Below are 14,821 nucleotides of genomic sequence, written 5' to 3'. Positions count from 1 at the left end.
CCTTGAAGCATTTTCCTAAGTATTCCTGGGCCCAGCAATCTCTCCCCCTTTTGGATTCTAATAGCACTCACTTATTGCCGGCTCTCATTTGTTACTTAATAAATAGTAGGCATTACAATTATTTTTTCATGCATGTATAACTTATTTCCCCAATACTGTTCTGAGCTGCCCAAAGGTAGGAATTAGGTCCTACACTCCTTCTCTTCAATATAATCTAGACAGACACAAATTATGAACCAAGTCTTTTGTCTATAGGATGGACAGTTACTCTGGATGAAGGGAAATAGAACACAGTAAAGAAGTGAACCAAAACTTGAGATGTGTTTTGAGCTACATTATTTCTTTTATTGAAAAACATTTGTTACAGAAATTTCAGAAATTTTTTTTTAAATTGTGGTAACTGCCGACTTCTGCTTGTAATTACATATCTAAACACACAGCTAAAAGTGCATTGTGAATACAATAGACCTTTAAAAAAGAACTATTTTCCTAGGGTTTATATATATTTATAGATAGATAGATATGTAAACCCATGTCTATCCATAAACAAAAAGAAAGAGATGGATATATTTATATATGTATATTTATTTGACAAACCCAACTTAAAAATCTTTGTATTTATAGGAATCTGTTTAAAAATGTCATTTGTTTACCACCATCATCCCACCCTCCCCCTCTTATAAACTACAGTTAGAACATTTACAAATGAGAACCCAAATTCTATATGATAAGATTATTGTGAGTGCAGTATATTGCATACACTTGTCCACACAGCGGTAGCAGCAATACCAACTTCTCAGGCAAGTCAGCTGCAGTGATGGGATCGATGTTGAGGGCAGTGCTGGTACCCCTTGTCACTGAACGTCCTTTGCAGATGTTCTAATCCACCATCCATGTAGTTAACAGCCAAATAGCTAGCTACACACACATGTATGTATGCATGTATATATTTTTTACTATCAAAATATTTAAAAATTACCCAGGAGCAGCAGGAACAGCCCCAAACCTTCTCTCCCCTTCTCAGGTCTCTCTTGAAGTGGTATGGATGCCTGCTGACTTGGGTGTTCCCTAAATGGGAATCTGCAGTCAGTTCTAAATGAGCTCAGGACAGACTCAGATGCTCCATCTGCCTGTGCCACATGGGTATTTGGGGAAGGTGGGGTGGAGAGTGATATGGGTTCTTTGGAAATTGAAGTCAATGAAATGAGAACTGTGTAGACTTTACATCCAGGCCTGGCTGGAGTTGAGGTGGAAGAATGGGATGGGCAGAGGCTAGTTCAGGAGATCACAGGATTTAAAAAAGGAAAGGAATTTAGAGACTGGTTTGAAAGGAATAAATATGGGCAGAATTTGAATAATTGACTTTCCATGGGCTACTGCTTATTACTGTCCACAGCTACAACAATTTGTATAGGCTGACATTTGTATAGTTCTTTGATGTTTGTAAAGCATTGTAGATATATTATCTCATCTGAGCCTCACAACAACCCTGTGAGGTAGGTACTGAAGGTTTTACTCCCCCCATTTTAAAGATAAGAGAACTGAGGCTAAGAGGTTAAGTCTCTCCCATGGTCTCAAGCTAGTAAATGTGAGAAGTGGGATTTGAAACTAGGTCTTCTTGATTCTGTGTGTAGCACTTTATTCAAATTGTGCAAGAGATTCTGATAAAAGGGCTAAATGGTTTTGATAAGACTTATAATTATGACTATAGGAAATATAGTGGAAAGTGCATTGGATTTGGCCTCAGTGATTCGGTGTACAATGCCTTGCCTGTGTGATCTTGGTTAAGTCGTTAAGTCACACTAATTTTCTGGGCCTGTTTCCTTGTTGAGCCATTTAGGTCCCTTCCCTATCTAAATCTTTTGAATCTAGGTAACAAAATACAACAGAACACCACAGAAACCCTACAAAAGACACATTCCCACCTTTCCTCTTCACCTCTTCACTCATAACCCTAAAAATGGGAAAGTAGAATAGTTGAGGAAGGGAATGATCAGCCTCAATCTGAGAGAGTGCTGAGGACATACATGCTCACTCCATAAGCCATATTATTCTGTAAATACACTTCTGGTTTTGTTGTCTTGAACGTAAATATTTGTGCAAACATGCAAAATGCTACTAGTGTAAAGTGAGCAGCGAGTGGTCAGTGTCAGGGCAGGAGAACTCATCTGTTCCTAACCCATTATCATTATTAACATCTAGTCCATTGGGGAGGAAAAAAAACCGCCAAGCCCCTCTTTACCTTTGGAAATGTTGGAATCTACACATCCTTATTTCATTAGCAATGATAAGTGTAAGGAAACCACCTGAGAATATGCAACACCACTGTTTTTTAAAAAACTTAAAAAAGAAAACAACAAAATACTCCCAATTTTTTTTTTGAATGAGAACTAACAGATATGTTGACTGATTCCAGGCTGGTAGAAGTGATTGGCTATTAAAAGGGAGATAAAAGCTTGTGTCTCTTTCACTTGCAACCTCCAGCTGTGGGTGCTAGACGAAAAGCTTTTTTCCTTTGTCTTTGGAACTGTTGATTCAAGGGTACATGAATCAACTCCTAAGTTTTCCATGTGTTGGATAGTTCCCAAGAAAGGAAAGATGACTTTTTTTTTGACAAGAACAAAAGCAAATTCAGTCACTTGGGGATCACTCAGACACATTCTCACCTGTCCAAAAGAAGTCAAGTGTGTGCTTATTGAAAAACCAGCTAGAAAAGCACATTCACATGACACTGTGATTTTTGCATGGCTAATTTGCTGTGATTTTGGTCCATTGTGACTTAGCATCTTTTTCCTCACTGTCCTTCATTGCTTAGCAATTTCTGTGTGATTGTTCCAAGGAATAAGATGATTGTTGTTTTGCAAACCTGAGCTCTGTTGGCTCTCAGCCCCCTCAGGTGTTTTGGAGCAATGTACCTTGTGGTTAATCCTTCATTTCCTTTTCACTTCATCACTTTAATAAAGGATAATAAAAGCTCGATTATATATTTTTTAATCTTTAAAAATTGAATAGATTCAAAAACAGTATAAGAAACCCAGAAAGTTGAATGAATTTCTAACTGGTTTCAGCATCACAGGCAGGCAACAGTAACATGATAAGTGCCTTGGAGAAGCCCAAAGAAACTCATGAATCGATGCATGCATTTTTATCAACACAAATTAAGACTGAACTCGAGGGAGAGGAACTACTGCAGTTAGGTCACATTGTCATTGCAAAAGCATAGTGTGCTACAGTGCACCATCTAGGACATGTGTCTAGCCACCTACCAAATAGCATCACTTAAACTATAAACAGAACATTACTAGGTGAAAAATATTTATAAAATACTGTACACTGCTTCCTGAATTGGCCAGCAGATGTAAACAAGCAGCTAAGTCAACTGAGTTTCAAAAGAGTATCATATAAGTTCATTTGTTTCAGACGGGCCTTTTCCATAACATGCCAGATCATCTTTCATCCAGTCACAACTCACCGATCACAGCTCACAGTGGCTCATTAGAGGATGAATATACAGCAGCTCATACAGACATTTATAGTGGAGCCATACAGGAGAATGTGGGAATCATATAGTAGTTACAGATGGGAACAAAAAAGGCAACTCTTCCATGCATATGTGAAGAAGATGGATTTTGGACCGGGAGTAATCCTTGCAACATGTGCTTCCTTATTGAATGTTACAGATTTGCAAATAGATGAGAAAATGCAATGTTGAAACTGTCCTGTAACATTCATTAATATAGTCACATGCCACAACACTATTGGGTTATACATGGTTTACATAGATATTTGTAATATAGCATTGTATAACAAGTCATATGGGATCAACTATAGATAGGACATGATGGACTATTGGATAATCTTTATTGTCAATAGAGAAGTTATGACAGTACATAACATTCACTAAGAAGGATAGACTGTATAGCCTCAGAATGTGGAATAAATGCACTGTCCTGGCATCTACCATCATGTTATCTATAGAAACCATATTTTAGAAGGAATAGGGAAACATTCAGAAGAAAACTTTTTTTTTTGCATTGTCATTAGCACTTTAAAAACATTTGATTTATATATTTGAAAAGAGAGGACTTTCAAAGTGCTAAGTAGTATCCTGGATCTCTAAATCTGGACTGTAAAAATCCAGCTAAGTAAAGTGCTGTGTTTTGACCTCTTATAGCAAAAGCTTTTGGCTTGGCGAAATAGGCAAACTCACAGGATTCCCAGCGAGTTCTCTCCTGAACTAAAGTTCAGCAAAGTACTAATGAGTTAATGCTTCAAGCACATGCCAGTCTTATTTGTAAAGGTGAAATATACTAATCCAGTAACACACCTCAATCATTTTCATAAACCATTTTTAGATTAAAAAGAAAAGAAACAGTGATTCATAACAAATTATTACATACAGAAAACAGCATATAAAAGTTGGCACCTTAGAAGCAGATTCTTAACCCAAAAATATTGTGTCCCTGGGCTCTGTACTGCTTTGCTTATACTCATTTTTAACAATCTGCTTCTCTCATCATCTTCACTCACAGAGATATGCAATAAACATCCCCTGGATCAGTGATGTGTTATAAACAAACTGGTCACAGACTAGACAAAGCAATGGGATCAATGCAATGTTGGTGTGTAGAGAACAGAGATGGAAAGAAAACAAGATTTTTTTTAAAAAGGTATGTATCTCTGGAGTGATACATGCACATAGGAAAAAAATGAGTCAGTGTTGCAGGTTTTATTTAAAAACATTAGGTCTATTTTGTTCCAAAGACTTCACAAGGTGAGTTTAGATTTGGCTTCAATTTACAGCTAAACCAAAGAACCAGGCAGTTCTAGGGGCCCCTTTCTTCTTGTCCTCTAATATCCTTCTGTTACACACAAACAATCACAGTATGAAATATTGTTTCTGGTTGTGATTTCTTTCCTCTCTACTTAAAATTTCAGTTCTGATCTAGAATAATGTCTTAATATCGTGCATGGTATTCTGTCTGAAGAGGACGACATCATTTATCATCATTCCTTGGTTTCCTTAGGCATACTGTATTCTCAGTGTACCTGCCCAGTGTTTGAAACTCTCAAAACCATTAGGCACAAGGATCATGAAGTCAAACCAGCAAAAAGGTCAGCTATGAAATGTAATACACAAAAACTTTAGAACACCTCTGATTCAAGCTCTACTTCTGGGACTTGGTCTTACTTTTGACAAGGCCAAGATGCCGACATCTGTGGCTGAGTTTTCAACACTGGTCACTGAAAATCAAAGGGGCCTAAGTCAAGTATTTCCAAACTGTATTACATAAGAGGCAGCATGGCACAATGGTTAGAGAGTTGACCTTGGAACAAGGAAGACTTGAGATCAAGTCCTGCCTTTGACACATACGGCTATGTAACCCTGGGCAAGTTACTTAACCTCTTGGTGTTCTAAGACTCTTAAGTTTGAGAAGGTATTGACCTCTTAGAGGGAACTTTCTAATCAGGGCTTTCCCTAAACCAGTGAAATCACAGTCCTTGTCCTTATCACAACTATATCACTGTACAACAATTAAATGTCTGTTAGATGGGATTGGATATCTCCAAATATCTCCTTCCTCATTGTTGATCAACAGAGAATTAGAGGAAGTGTTAATGTGTTTGTGTGGTGGTTAAGGGGATCCTGGACATAAGGACACATAAGGATAGTCCACTAGGAGACTTTTATGCAGAAAATTCCACTCAATTAGCAGGAACAATGTTGAAAACAAAGGATAGATGCATGTCTAGTTAAATCTTCGTTAAACCTTACACCATTCATTAATCTATACTGTGAAAAAAAGTCCATTGGCTGTGCAACTAGCCAAGGTATGGCCAATAGGTATTTGGCCATGGTTGAGATAATCACCTAGGGGCAAGATCCGTATCTGGTCTGTGTAGCCTTATGTGGTTTTTAAATGTGTGACTGAAACACTGAGTAATGAAAACTGAATATTCACTATGTGGCTCCATAATTCTCATTGACAACAGCTAGTTTTTATTTTTAAAAAATGTTTCTTAATTTGAACATCTGATCACAAAAAATAAATGAAACTCTCTATCTTTGGTTATCTTCCTTGGACACCCAAAGTAAGAGCAAAGCCACAGAGAAATTTTTAATCTTCAAGGAATGTTCTACATACTCAATGTTTATATACTGTTCATATATATGTATGTATATCTATTATACATATATTTCTCATATTACTATCTGAATGGTTCTTCTGCTTTATACTTTGGTCTATGGCATCTTTCTGTAGTTTAGCTATAAGCATTTTCAGGAATAATATGTATAACCGAACTATAGCTGATGGCTTTTGGTTGTTATTCAACCCCCAATCACCTTGAAAATAATTTAATGTTTTGAACCCAGACCCCAAAAGGTATTTGGATCCATTATCAAAAAAATTATAACAGCCCTTGAGAAAATCTTATTAAATTTACACTGAAATGATATTAGATGGCAAAACTGTTGGTATGAAAATATTTAGATATAGCCATGTCCTAACATAGAAAACAATAATGATGGATGCTGTGAAAAACTGGCAGTGTGGTTTTGGGGCTATGCAAAAAATAAGTAAAAATGGTGATGACATGTGAAGGATGAATAAAGTATAGCAGCAAACTGAACATGTTGATTACATCGAACAGTGAGAAGATACCCCTCTTACTTATGGCATTGTTTCAACTCTTTCTGCCCACTGTTCAACATGGTACCATTCTGTGAATAAATTCATTGATGACAACTGTGATTAAAAAAATAAATATATAATACTAAATTACTTAATTACATTCATCTTGAGCTTGCTCAAACTGTACTAGAATGCCCACTTATACAACAAATTGCTGGACAATTTTTTTTACATACATAAATTCTTCTTTCGTTTAGATTACAATCTAAATACAAAGGCATATCTCGTTCCTCTTTTCCCCCTTCTTCAAACAGGATCAACAGTTGTGGCACCAGAAGTGAATATAAAAGAGACAGGTGAACTAGGAGTGTTACCTTGTTTGTTTCTTTATAATGATCAATTACAGAGGTGTTGACATGTGAAGGATGTGGGACGTTAGGGTTGCTTGCTGCCGGCTTATACAGAACAAAAAGGATGCTCTTCATCAATCACCACAATGACGGAGCCAATGTAAAAAGAAAACAGAATTGAAGTTTAGAATAGCTCATTTGTATGCTGGTTATTTTATTTCATCATTTAGAAAAATTAGCCCTGTGTCCTAAAAAGCTTGATCATGGTCAAAAATCAAAATGGCACCTTCTAGCAGTGATTGAGCTTGGCGCCCATCCCCCACAGCTCACAGATATGTAAGATGGAGGACTTTATTCAAACCTAATACTAGGCTCTTTTATTTTCCCCCTTCCCTCCCTCTCCCCTCAAATATGAATGGCAATCAAGGTATGATTTGAGGTCAGGGTGTTTGACCCTGGGACACAAAGTTTTCCCAACCAGTGTCCCAGAAGTGAACTTTAAAACAGATCCCTCCTAGAGTGATGCTAGTTTTGCTTAGCTAATAAAAATAGATAGGGTGCAAGGAGACGGAGGGACTTGGAGACAATGTCTCATCTCTCTTGCACTGTGGTGGAAGGAAGGTCTAAAATTTAGCTGTGCTTGCTTTCAAAGCTGTGGAAAGCAGCAGTTCTAGACAGCCTTTTCATGGACAGGCTGTCCCCTCTACTTTCTGGCCTAGAGGACTTACTCCTCTGGAAGGGGTGCCGGAGGCTGGCTGTGTTACTGGCTGTGTTGCGTTGTCTGTCAAGTTTATCACTGATGGAGAAACTTTTCCTGGTGTGTGGGTAGAGAGTGCTGGGCTCTTCCGCAGAGTAGCTGTTGGCTCTCTCAATTTTGGGGAGGGCTATGTTGTTGGACAGGGTTCTGTCTGAGTTACTGCCCTCTTGGGTGGGTAATGCAAGTGTCTTCTGGTCTTTGGCTTCATTTTCTTCATTGTCAGAGCTGGGATGACTCAGTTCCGCTTCTCTCTCTGGATGGCTGCTGGTCAAATCTTCCACTTTGTCTCCAAGGCCTCCAGGGAAGATCACCCTGTCAGCTATTGCCTGGGGAGCATTCACACACCTGGTGTCTATGCAGTCTGTAATACTTGTGTATTCTGCCGTTTTGACAGGTACCCCAAAGTTGGTGTAATAGCTCCGGGGAGGTGAGAACATAAAACTATGGGATTTCACAATTGGGGCCTCCTCAAGAAGAAAAGGGGTGGTAGCCAGGTAGCGGCTACTTTTGGATCGCTCTATTGTATGATACAAGGGTGGATCAGCATCCCAGGGGTTTGGGCACTCTGGGAGGTGGGTATAGTCTGAAGAAAAAGACCTTGTGTCCATTGAAGTGATATCCTCAAAATCCATGCTCCGGCTTGGAGGTCTGTCTGTAGGTGCAAGAGTTGCATAGGCACTACTTGAAGGGGCAGTGGATGCTGCTGGAGCTGGAAAGATTGGCTCTCCTAACCCCAAGATATTCATGGAATTGTCCAGAGGGTCTATGTCACAGTGGAGCTCATCCATGGCTGAGACATAGATGTCAATACAAGATGATGGTCTTCTGGAATCGGGGATGATTGCCAAAGTACTTACGGGGGCTGGAGCAGCCTTGGTTTCTTTTGATACTGAGTGGGAGCTAGTGGCTCTGTGTAGACTCAGGGACCTTTCTTTAAAAATACTTTCCAACTTTTCTATACCACTTTTGTCTTTTATATTCATGGAATAGAAAGAGTGACTTCGCATACGGGGCATTAAGGTTGGAGAGGTTGGGGACATTGACTCCTCACCTGCAGGGTCGAGACTTTCTTGGAGCTTATATGTGTTCCCTTCCTGGCTGTTGAAGCTGCTCTGGCGAACAATGTAGGCAGCATCTGTACAATCGGAGGAGGTTCGGGAACGAATCTTGTTGGACTCTGCCCTTTCCAGACCAGTAAGCCGCTCCAGTGCTGTGGCCATGCGTCCTATCAGGTCCTCCAGCTGAGCGAGCCGGATATCCACTGTTTGGAGTGAAGCCTTCATGCAGTGTTCTCGCTCATTCACTTCCTCTAGGCGCATGGACATGTTTTCCACCCTTCAGGAAGAAAGGAACACATGGGTCATTTGCATTTGGACAGAGCTGAATGTCAACAGGTTAATTTATAAGGGGGCCAGGGTACAAGGCAAGGAAGAACATAGTGGTGTCCAGATCTTAGGTTCTTTAATTTATTCTTTTGTAAAATTTGGTTTTTTAAAATTGTTTTCCAATTACATGTAAAGATATGTTTTTGAGTTCCAATTTTTTTCTCCCACCATTCCTTCCCTTCCCCCTCCCCAAGCCAACAAGCAATCTGATATAGGTCATACATTACAATCATGTTAAACACATTAGTCATGTTGTAAGAGAAGAGTCAGAACAAAAGGAAAAAAAACACAAAAAAGAATAAACAACAGCAAAGCAACAAAAAAAAGTGAAAATGGTATGCTTCAATCTGCATTCAGAATCCAAAGTTCTTTTTCTGAATGCGGAGAGCATTTTCTACCATGAGTCTTTTGACATTGTCTTGGATCACTGTATTGCTGAAAAGAATTAAATCCATCACAGTTGATTATCACACAGTGTTGTTGATACTGTGTACAATGTTCTCTTGGTTCTGCTCATTTTACTCAGCATAAATTCATGTAAATCTTTCCAGGTTTTTCTGAAATCCACCTTCTTATCTTTTCTTACAGTACAATAAGTATTCCATTCTATTTGTATACCACAACTTGTTTAGCCATTCCCCAATTGATCGGCATTCCCTCAATTTCCAGTTCTTTGCCACCACAAAAAGAACAGCTATAAATATTTTTGTACATGTGGGTCCTTTTCCCTTTTTCATGATCTCTTTGGGATGTAGACCTAGTAGTAGGTCAATGGGTGTGCACAGTTTTAAAGACTTTTGGGCTTGGTTCCAAATTGTTTTCCAGAATGGTTGGATCAGTTCTCAGCTCCACCAACAGTGCATTAGTGTTCCAATTTTCCCACATCTTCTCCAACATTTATCATTTTCCTTTTTTGTCATATTAGCCAATTAGATAGGTGTGAGGAAGTACCTCAGAGTAGTTTTAATTTGCATTTCTCTAATTAGTATTGATTGAGAACATTTTTTTATATGGCTTTAAATAGCTTTAATTTCTTCATCTGGAAACTGCCTGTTCACATCCTTTGACCATTTCTAAATTGGGGAATGACTTGTATTCTTATATATTTGATTCAGTTCTCTATATATGAGGCCTTTATCAGAAACAGTTTGTAAAAATTGTTTCCCAGCTTTCTACATTCCTTCTAATCTTGTTTGCATTGGTTTTGTTTATGTAAACCCTTTTTAATTTAATGTAGTCAAAATGATCCACTCTGCATTTCATAATGTTCTCTATCTCATCTTTGGTTATAAATTCTTCCCCCCTCCATAGTTCTAACAAGGAAACTATTCCTTCCTTTTCTAATATGCCTATGGCATCACCCTTTATGTGTAGATCTTATACCCATTTTGACTTTGCTTTGGTGTATGGTGTAAGATGTTGTCTATGCCTAGTTTCTGCCATACTATTTTCCAGTTTTCCCAGCAGTTTTTATCAAATAGTGAGTTTTTGTACTGGAGGCTAGAGTCTTTGGGTTTATCAAAAAGGAGATTGCTATGTGCATTTACTGTTGGGTTTTGTGTGCCTAACCTATTCCACTGATCCACCTCTCTATTTTTAATCCAGTACCAAATTGTTTTGATGGTTGCTACGTTATAATATAGTTTTAAATCTGGTATAGCTAGGACACCTTCCTTTGCATTTTTTCATTAATTCCCTTGATATTTTTGACCTTTTGTTCTTCCAGATAAATTTTGTTATTATTTTTTCTAGCTCTGTGAAATAATTTTTTGGTAGTTTGATTGGTATGGCACTGAATAAGTAAATTAATTTGGGTAGAATTATTATTTTTATTATATTAGCACAGCCTACCCATGAGCAAATGATATTTTTCAATTTGTTTAGATCTGCTTTTATTTGTATGAAAAGTGTTTTGTAATTGTGTTCATATGGTTCTTGGATTTGCCTTGGCAGGTAGACTCCCAAATATTTTATATTGTCTATAGTAATTTTAAATGGAATTTCTTTTTCTATTTCTTGTTGCTGGACTTTGTTGGTCATATATAGAAATGCTAATGATTTATGTGGCTTTATTTTGTATCCTGAAACTTTGCTAAAGTTGTTAATTGTTTCAAGTAGTTTTTAGCTGATTCTTTAGGATTCTCTAAGTATGCCATCATGTCATCTGCAGAGAGTAATAGTTTTGTTTCTTCCTTGCCCTTTCTAATTCCTCCAATTTCTTTTTCTTATTGCTAAGGCTAACATTTCTAGTACAATATTGAATAATAGTGGTGATAATGGGCATCCTTGTTTCACCTCTGATCTTATTAGAAATGCCTCTAATGTATTCCCATTGCATATAATACTTGCTGATGGTTGAAAATAGATACTGTCTATCATCTTAAGGAAAGCTCCATTAATTCCTGTGCTCTCTAGTGTTTTTAGTAGGAATGGGTGCTGTATTTTGTCAAAAGCTTTCTCTGAATCGATTGAGATAATCATAGGATTTTGGTTAGTTTTGTTATTGATGTGATCTATTATGGTGATAGTTTTCCTAATATTGAACCAGTCCTGCATTTCTGGTCTAAATCCTAATTTGTTCTTTCAGAAATGAGAGTGGGGGGACAACATACCAAAATCTATGGGATGCAGCCAAAGCAGTGCTTAGGGGAAATTTTATAGCTCTAAATGCTTACATGAATAAAAAAGAGAAAGAGGAGATTAATGAATTGGGCATGCAACTTAAAAAGTTAGAAAAAGAACAAATTAGAAATCCCCAATTAGACACTAAATTAGAGATCCTGAAAATTAAAGGAGAAATTAATAAGATTCAAAGCAAAAAAACTATAGAATTAATCAATAAAACTAAGAGCTGGTTTTATGAAAAAACCAATAAAATAGATAAAATATTGGTTAATTTGATTAAAAAAAAGAAAGAAGAAAACCAAATTACCAGTATCAAAAATGAAAAGGGTGATGTTACCACGAATGAAGTGGAAATTAAAGCACTAATTAGGAAATATTTTGCCCAACTGTATGCCAATAAATTTGACAATCTAAATGAAATGGATGAATATTTACAAAGATACAAACTGCCCAGGTTAACTGAAGAGGAAATAAAATCCTTAAATAAACCCATATTAGAAAAAGAAATTGAACAAGCTATTAATGAACTCCCTAAGAAAAAATCCCCAGGGCCAGATGGGTTTACGGGTGAATTTTACCAAACATTTAAAGAACAATTAATTCCAATATTATACAAATTATTTGGAAAAATAGGGGAAGAAGGAGTTCTACCAAATTCGTTTTATGACACAAATATGGTGGTGATACCAAAACCAGGCAAAGCAAAAACAGAGAAAGAAAATTATAGACCAATCTCCCTAATGAATATTGATGCTAAAATCTTAAATAAGATATTAGCAAGGAGATTACAGCAAGTGATCACCAGGATAATACACTATGACCAGGTGGGATTTATACCAGGAATGCAGTGCTGGTTCAACATTAGGAAAACTATTAACATAATCAACCACATCAATAAGAAAACCAACCAAAATCATATGATTATCTCAATAGATGCAGAGAAAGCTTTTGACAAAGTACAGCACCCATTCCTAATAAAAACACTAGAGAGTTTAGGAATAGGGGGAGCTTTCCTTAGAATAATAAACAGTATCTACCTAAAGCCATCAGCAAGTATTATATGCAATGGAGATAAATTAGAGGCCTTCCCAATAAGATCAGGGGTGAAACAGGGATGTCTATTATCACCCCTATTATTTAATATTGTTCTAGAAATGTTAGCTTTAGCAATCAGAGAAGAGAAGGGAATTAAAGGAATTAGAATAGGCAAGGAGGAAACAAAACTATCACTCTTTGCAGATGATATGATGGTATACTTAAGGAATCCTCGAGAATCAAGTCAAAAATTACTTGAAACAATTAACAACTTTAGCAAAGTAGCAGGATATAAAATAAATCCACATAAATCATCAGCATTTCTACACATGACCAACAAAGTCCAGCAGCAAGAGATAGAAAGAGAAATTCCATTTAAAGTAACGGTAGATAATATAAAATACTTGGGAGTCTACTTGCCAAGACAAACCCAGGAACTCTATGAACACAACTACCAAACACTCTTCACACAAATCAAATCAGATCTAAATAATTGGAAAGATATCAATTGCTCATGGATAGGCAGAGCTAATATAGTAAAAATGACAATACTGCCTAAATTAATTTACTTATTCAGTGCCATACCAATCAGACTACCTAAAAATTATTTTATAGAGCTAGAAAAAATAATAACAAAATTCATCTGGAAAAACAAAAAATCAAGAATATCCAGGGAAATAATGAAAAAAAAATTCACAGGAAGGTGGGTTAGCAGTACCAAACCTGGAGCTTTACTATAAAGCTGCAGTCATCAAAACTATCTGGTACTGGCTAAAAAATAGAGTGGTAGATCAATGGAATAGGCTAGGCTCAGGAAATGCAGTAGTAAATGACACTAGTAATGTAGTGTTTGATAAACCCAAAGACTCCAGCTTCTGGAATAGGAACTCAGTATTTGACAAAAACTGCTGGGAAAACTGGAAGATAGTATGGCAGAAATTAGGCATAGACCAACATCTTACACCTTATACTAAAATAAGGTCAAAATGGGTACATGATTTAGACATAAGAGGTGATACCATAGGTAAATTAGGAGAGAAAGGAATAGTGTACCTATCAGATCTTTGGAAAGGAAAACAGTTTTTGACCAAACAAGAGATAGAGTATATTATAAAATGCAAAATGGATGATTTTGATTATATTAAATTAAAAAATTTTTGTACAAACAGAAGCAATGCATCCAAAATTGGAAGGGAGGCAGAAAGCTGGGAAACAATTTTTGAGGCCAGTGCTTCTGATAAAGGCCTCATCTCTAAAATATATAGGGAATTAAATCAAATTTATAAGAATCCAAGTCATTCCCCAATTGAGAAATGGTCAAAGGATATGAACAGGCAGTTTTCTGATGAAGAAACCAAAGCTATCTATTCCCATATGAAAAAATGCTCTAAATCTCTAATGATTAGAGAGATGCAAATTAAAACAACTCTGAGGTACCACCTGACACCTATCAGATTGGCTAAAATGACAAAAAAGGAAGATAATAAATGTTGGAGAGGCTGTGGGAAAATTGGAACACTAATGCATTGTTGGTGGAGCTGTGAGCTGATCCAACCATTCTGGAGAACAATTTGGAATTATGCCCAAAGGGCAATAAAGCTGTGCATACCCTTTGACCCAGCAATCCCACTTTTAGGTCTTTTGCCCAAAGAAATCATGGAAGGGGGAAAGGGACCCACATGTACAAAAATATTTATAGCTGCTCTTTATGTGGTAGCAAGGAATTGGAAGTTGAGGGGGTGCCCATCAATTGGGGAATGGCTGGACAAGTTGTGGTATATGAATACAATGGAATACTATTGTGCTGTAAGAAATGATGAGCAGGAAGAGTTCAGAGAAACCTGGAGGGTCTTACATGAGCTGATGATGAGTGAGATGAGCAGAACCAGAAGAACATTGTACACAGTATCATCAACATTGAGTGTTGACCTACTGTGATGGACTATATTCTTCTCACCAATGCAATGGTACAGAAGAGTTCCAGGGAACTCATGATAGAAGAGGATCTCCAAATCCAAGAAAAAAAAAAAGAAA

General features: G+C 37.1%; 1 protein-coding gene across 11 annotated transcripts in view; it reads right to left on the bottom strand.

The window, feature by feature from the left end:
• Nucleotides 1-335: 335 nt before the first annotated feature.
• Nucleotides 336-14,821, bottom strand: part of TRPM3 (transient receptor potential cation channel subfamily M member 3) — a 1,147,313-nt gene continuing 1,132,827 nt past the window's right edge. For 9 of the 11 annotated variants that reach the window (XM_043978969.1, XM_043978974.1, XM_043978981.1 and 6 more), the window contains one exon: nt 336-9,077. In XM_043978969.1, the coding sequence (XP_043834904.1) occupies nt 7,616-9,077 (1,462 nt within the window). In that variant the 3' untranslated portion in view covers nt 336-7,615. The remainder of the gene's footprint in view (nt 9,078-14,821) is intronic. The other 2 variants (XM_043979003.1, XM_043979047.1) reach the window with 2 other exon arrangements.

Source organism: Dromiciops gliroides, chromosome 1 (assembly GCF_019393635.1).
Source record: "Dromiciops gliroides isolate mDroGli1 chromosome 1, mDroGli1.pri, whole genome shotgun sequence".
NCBI classification, from domain to species: domain Eukaryota; kingdom Metazoa; phylum Chordata; class Mammalia; order Microbiotheria; family Microbiotheriidae; genus Dromiciops; species Dromiciops gliroides.
Note: the sequence above shows the minus strand (reverse complement) of the source record. Positions and strands in the feature narration are given on the sequence as shown.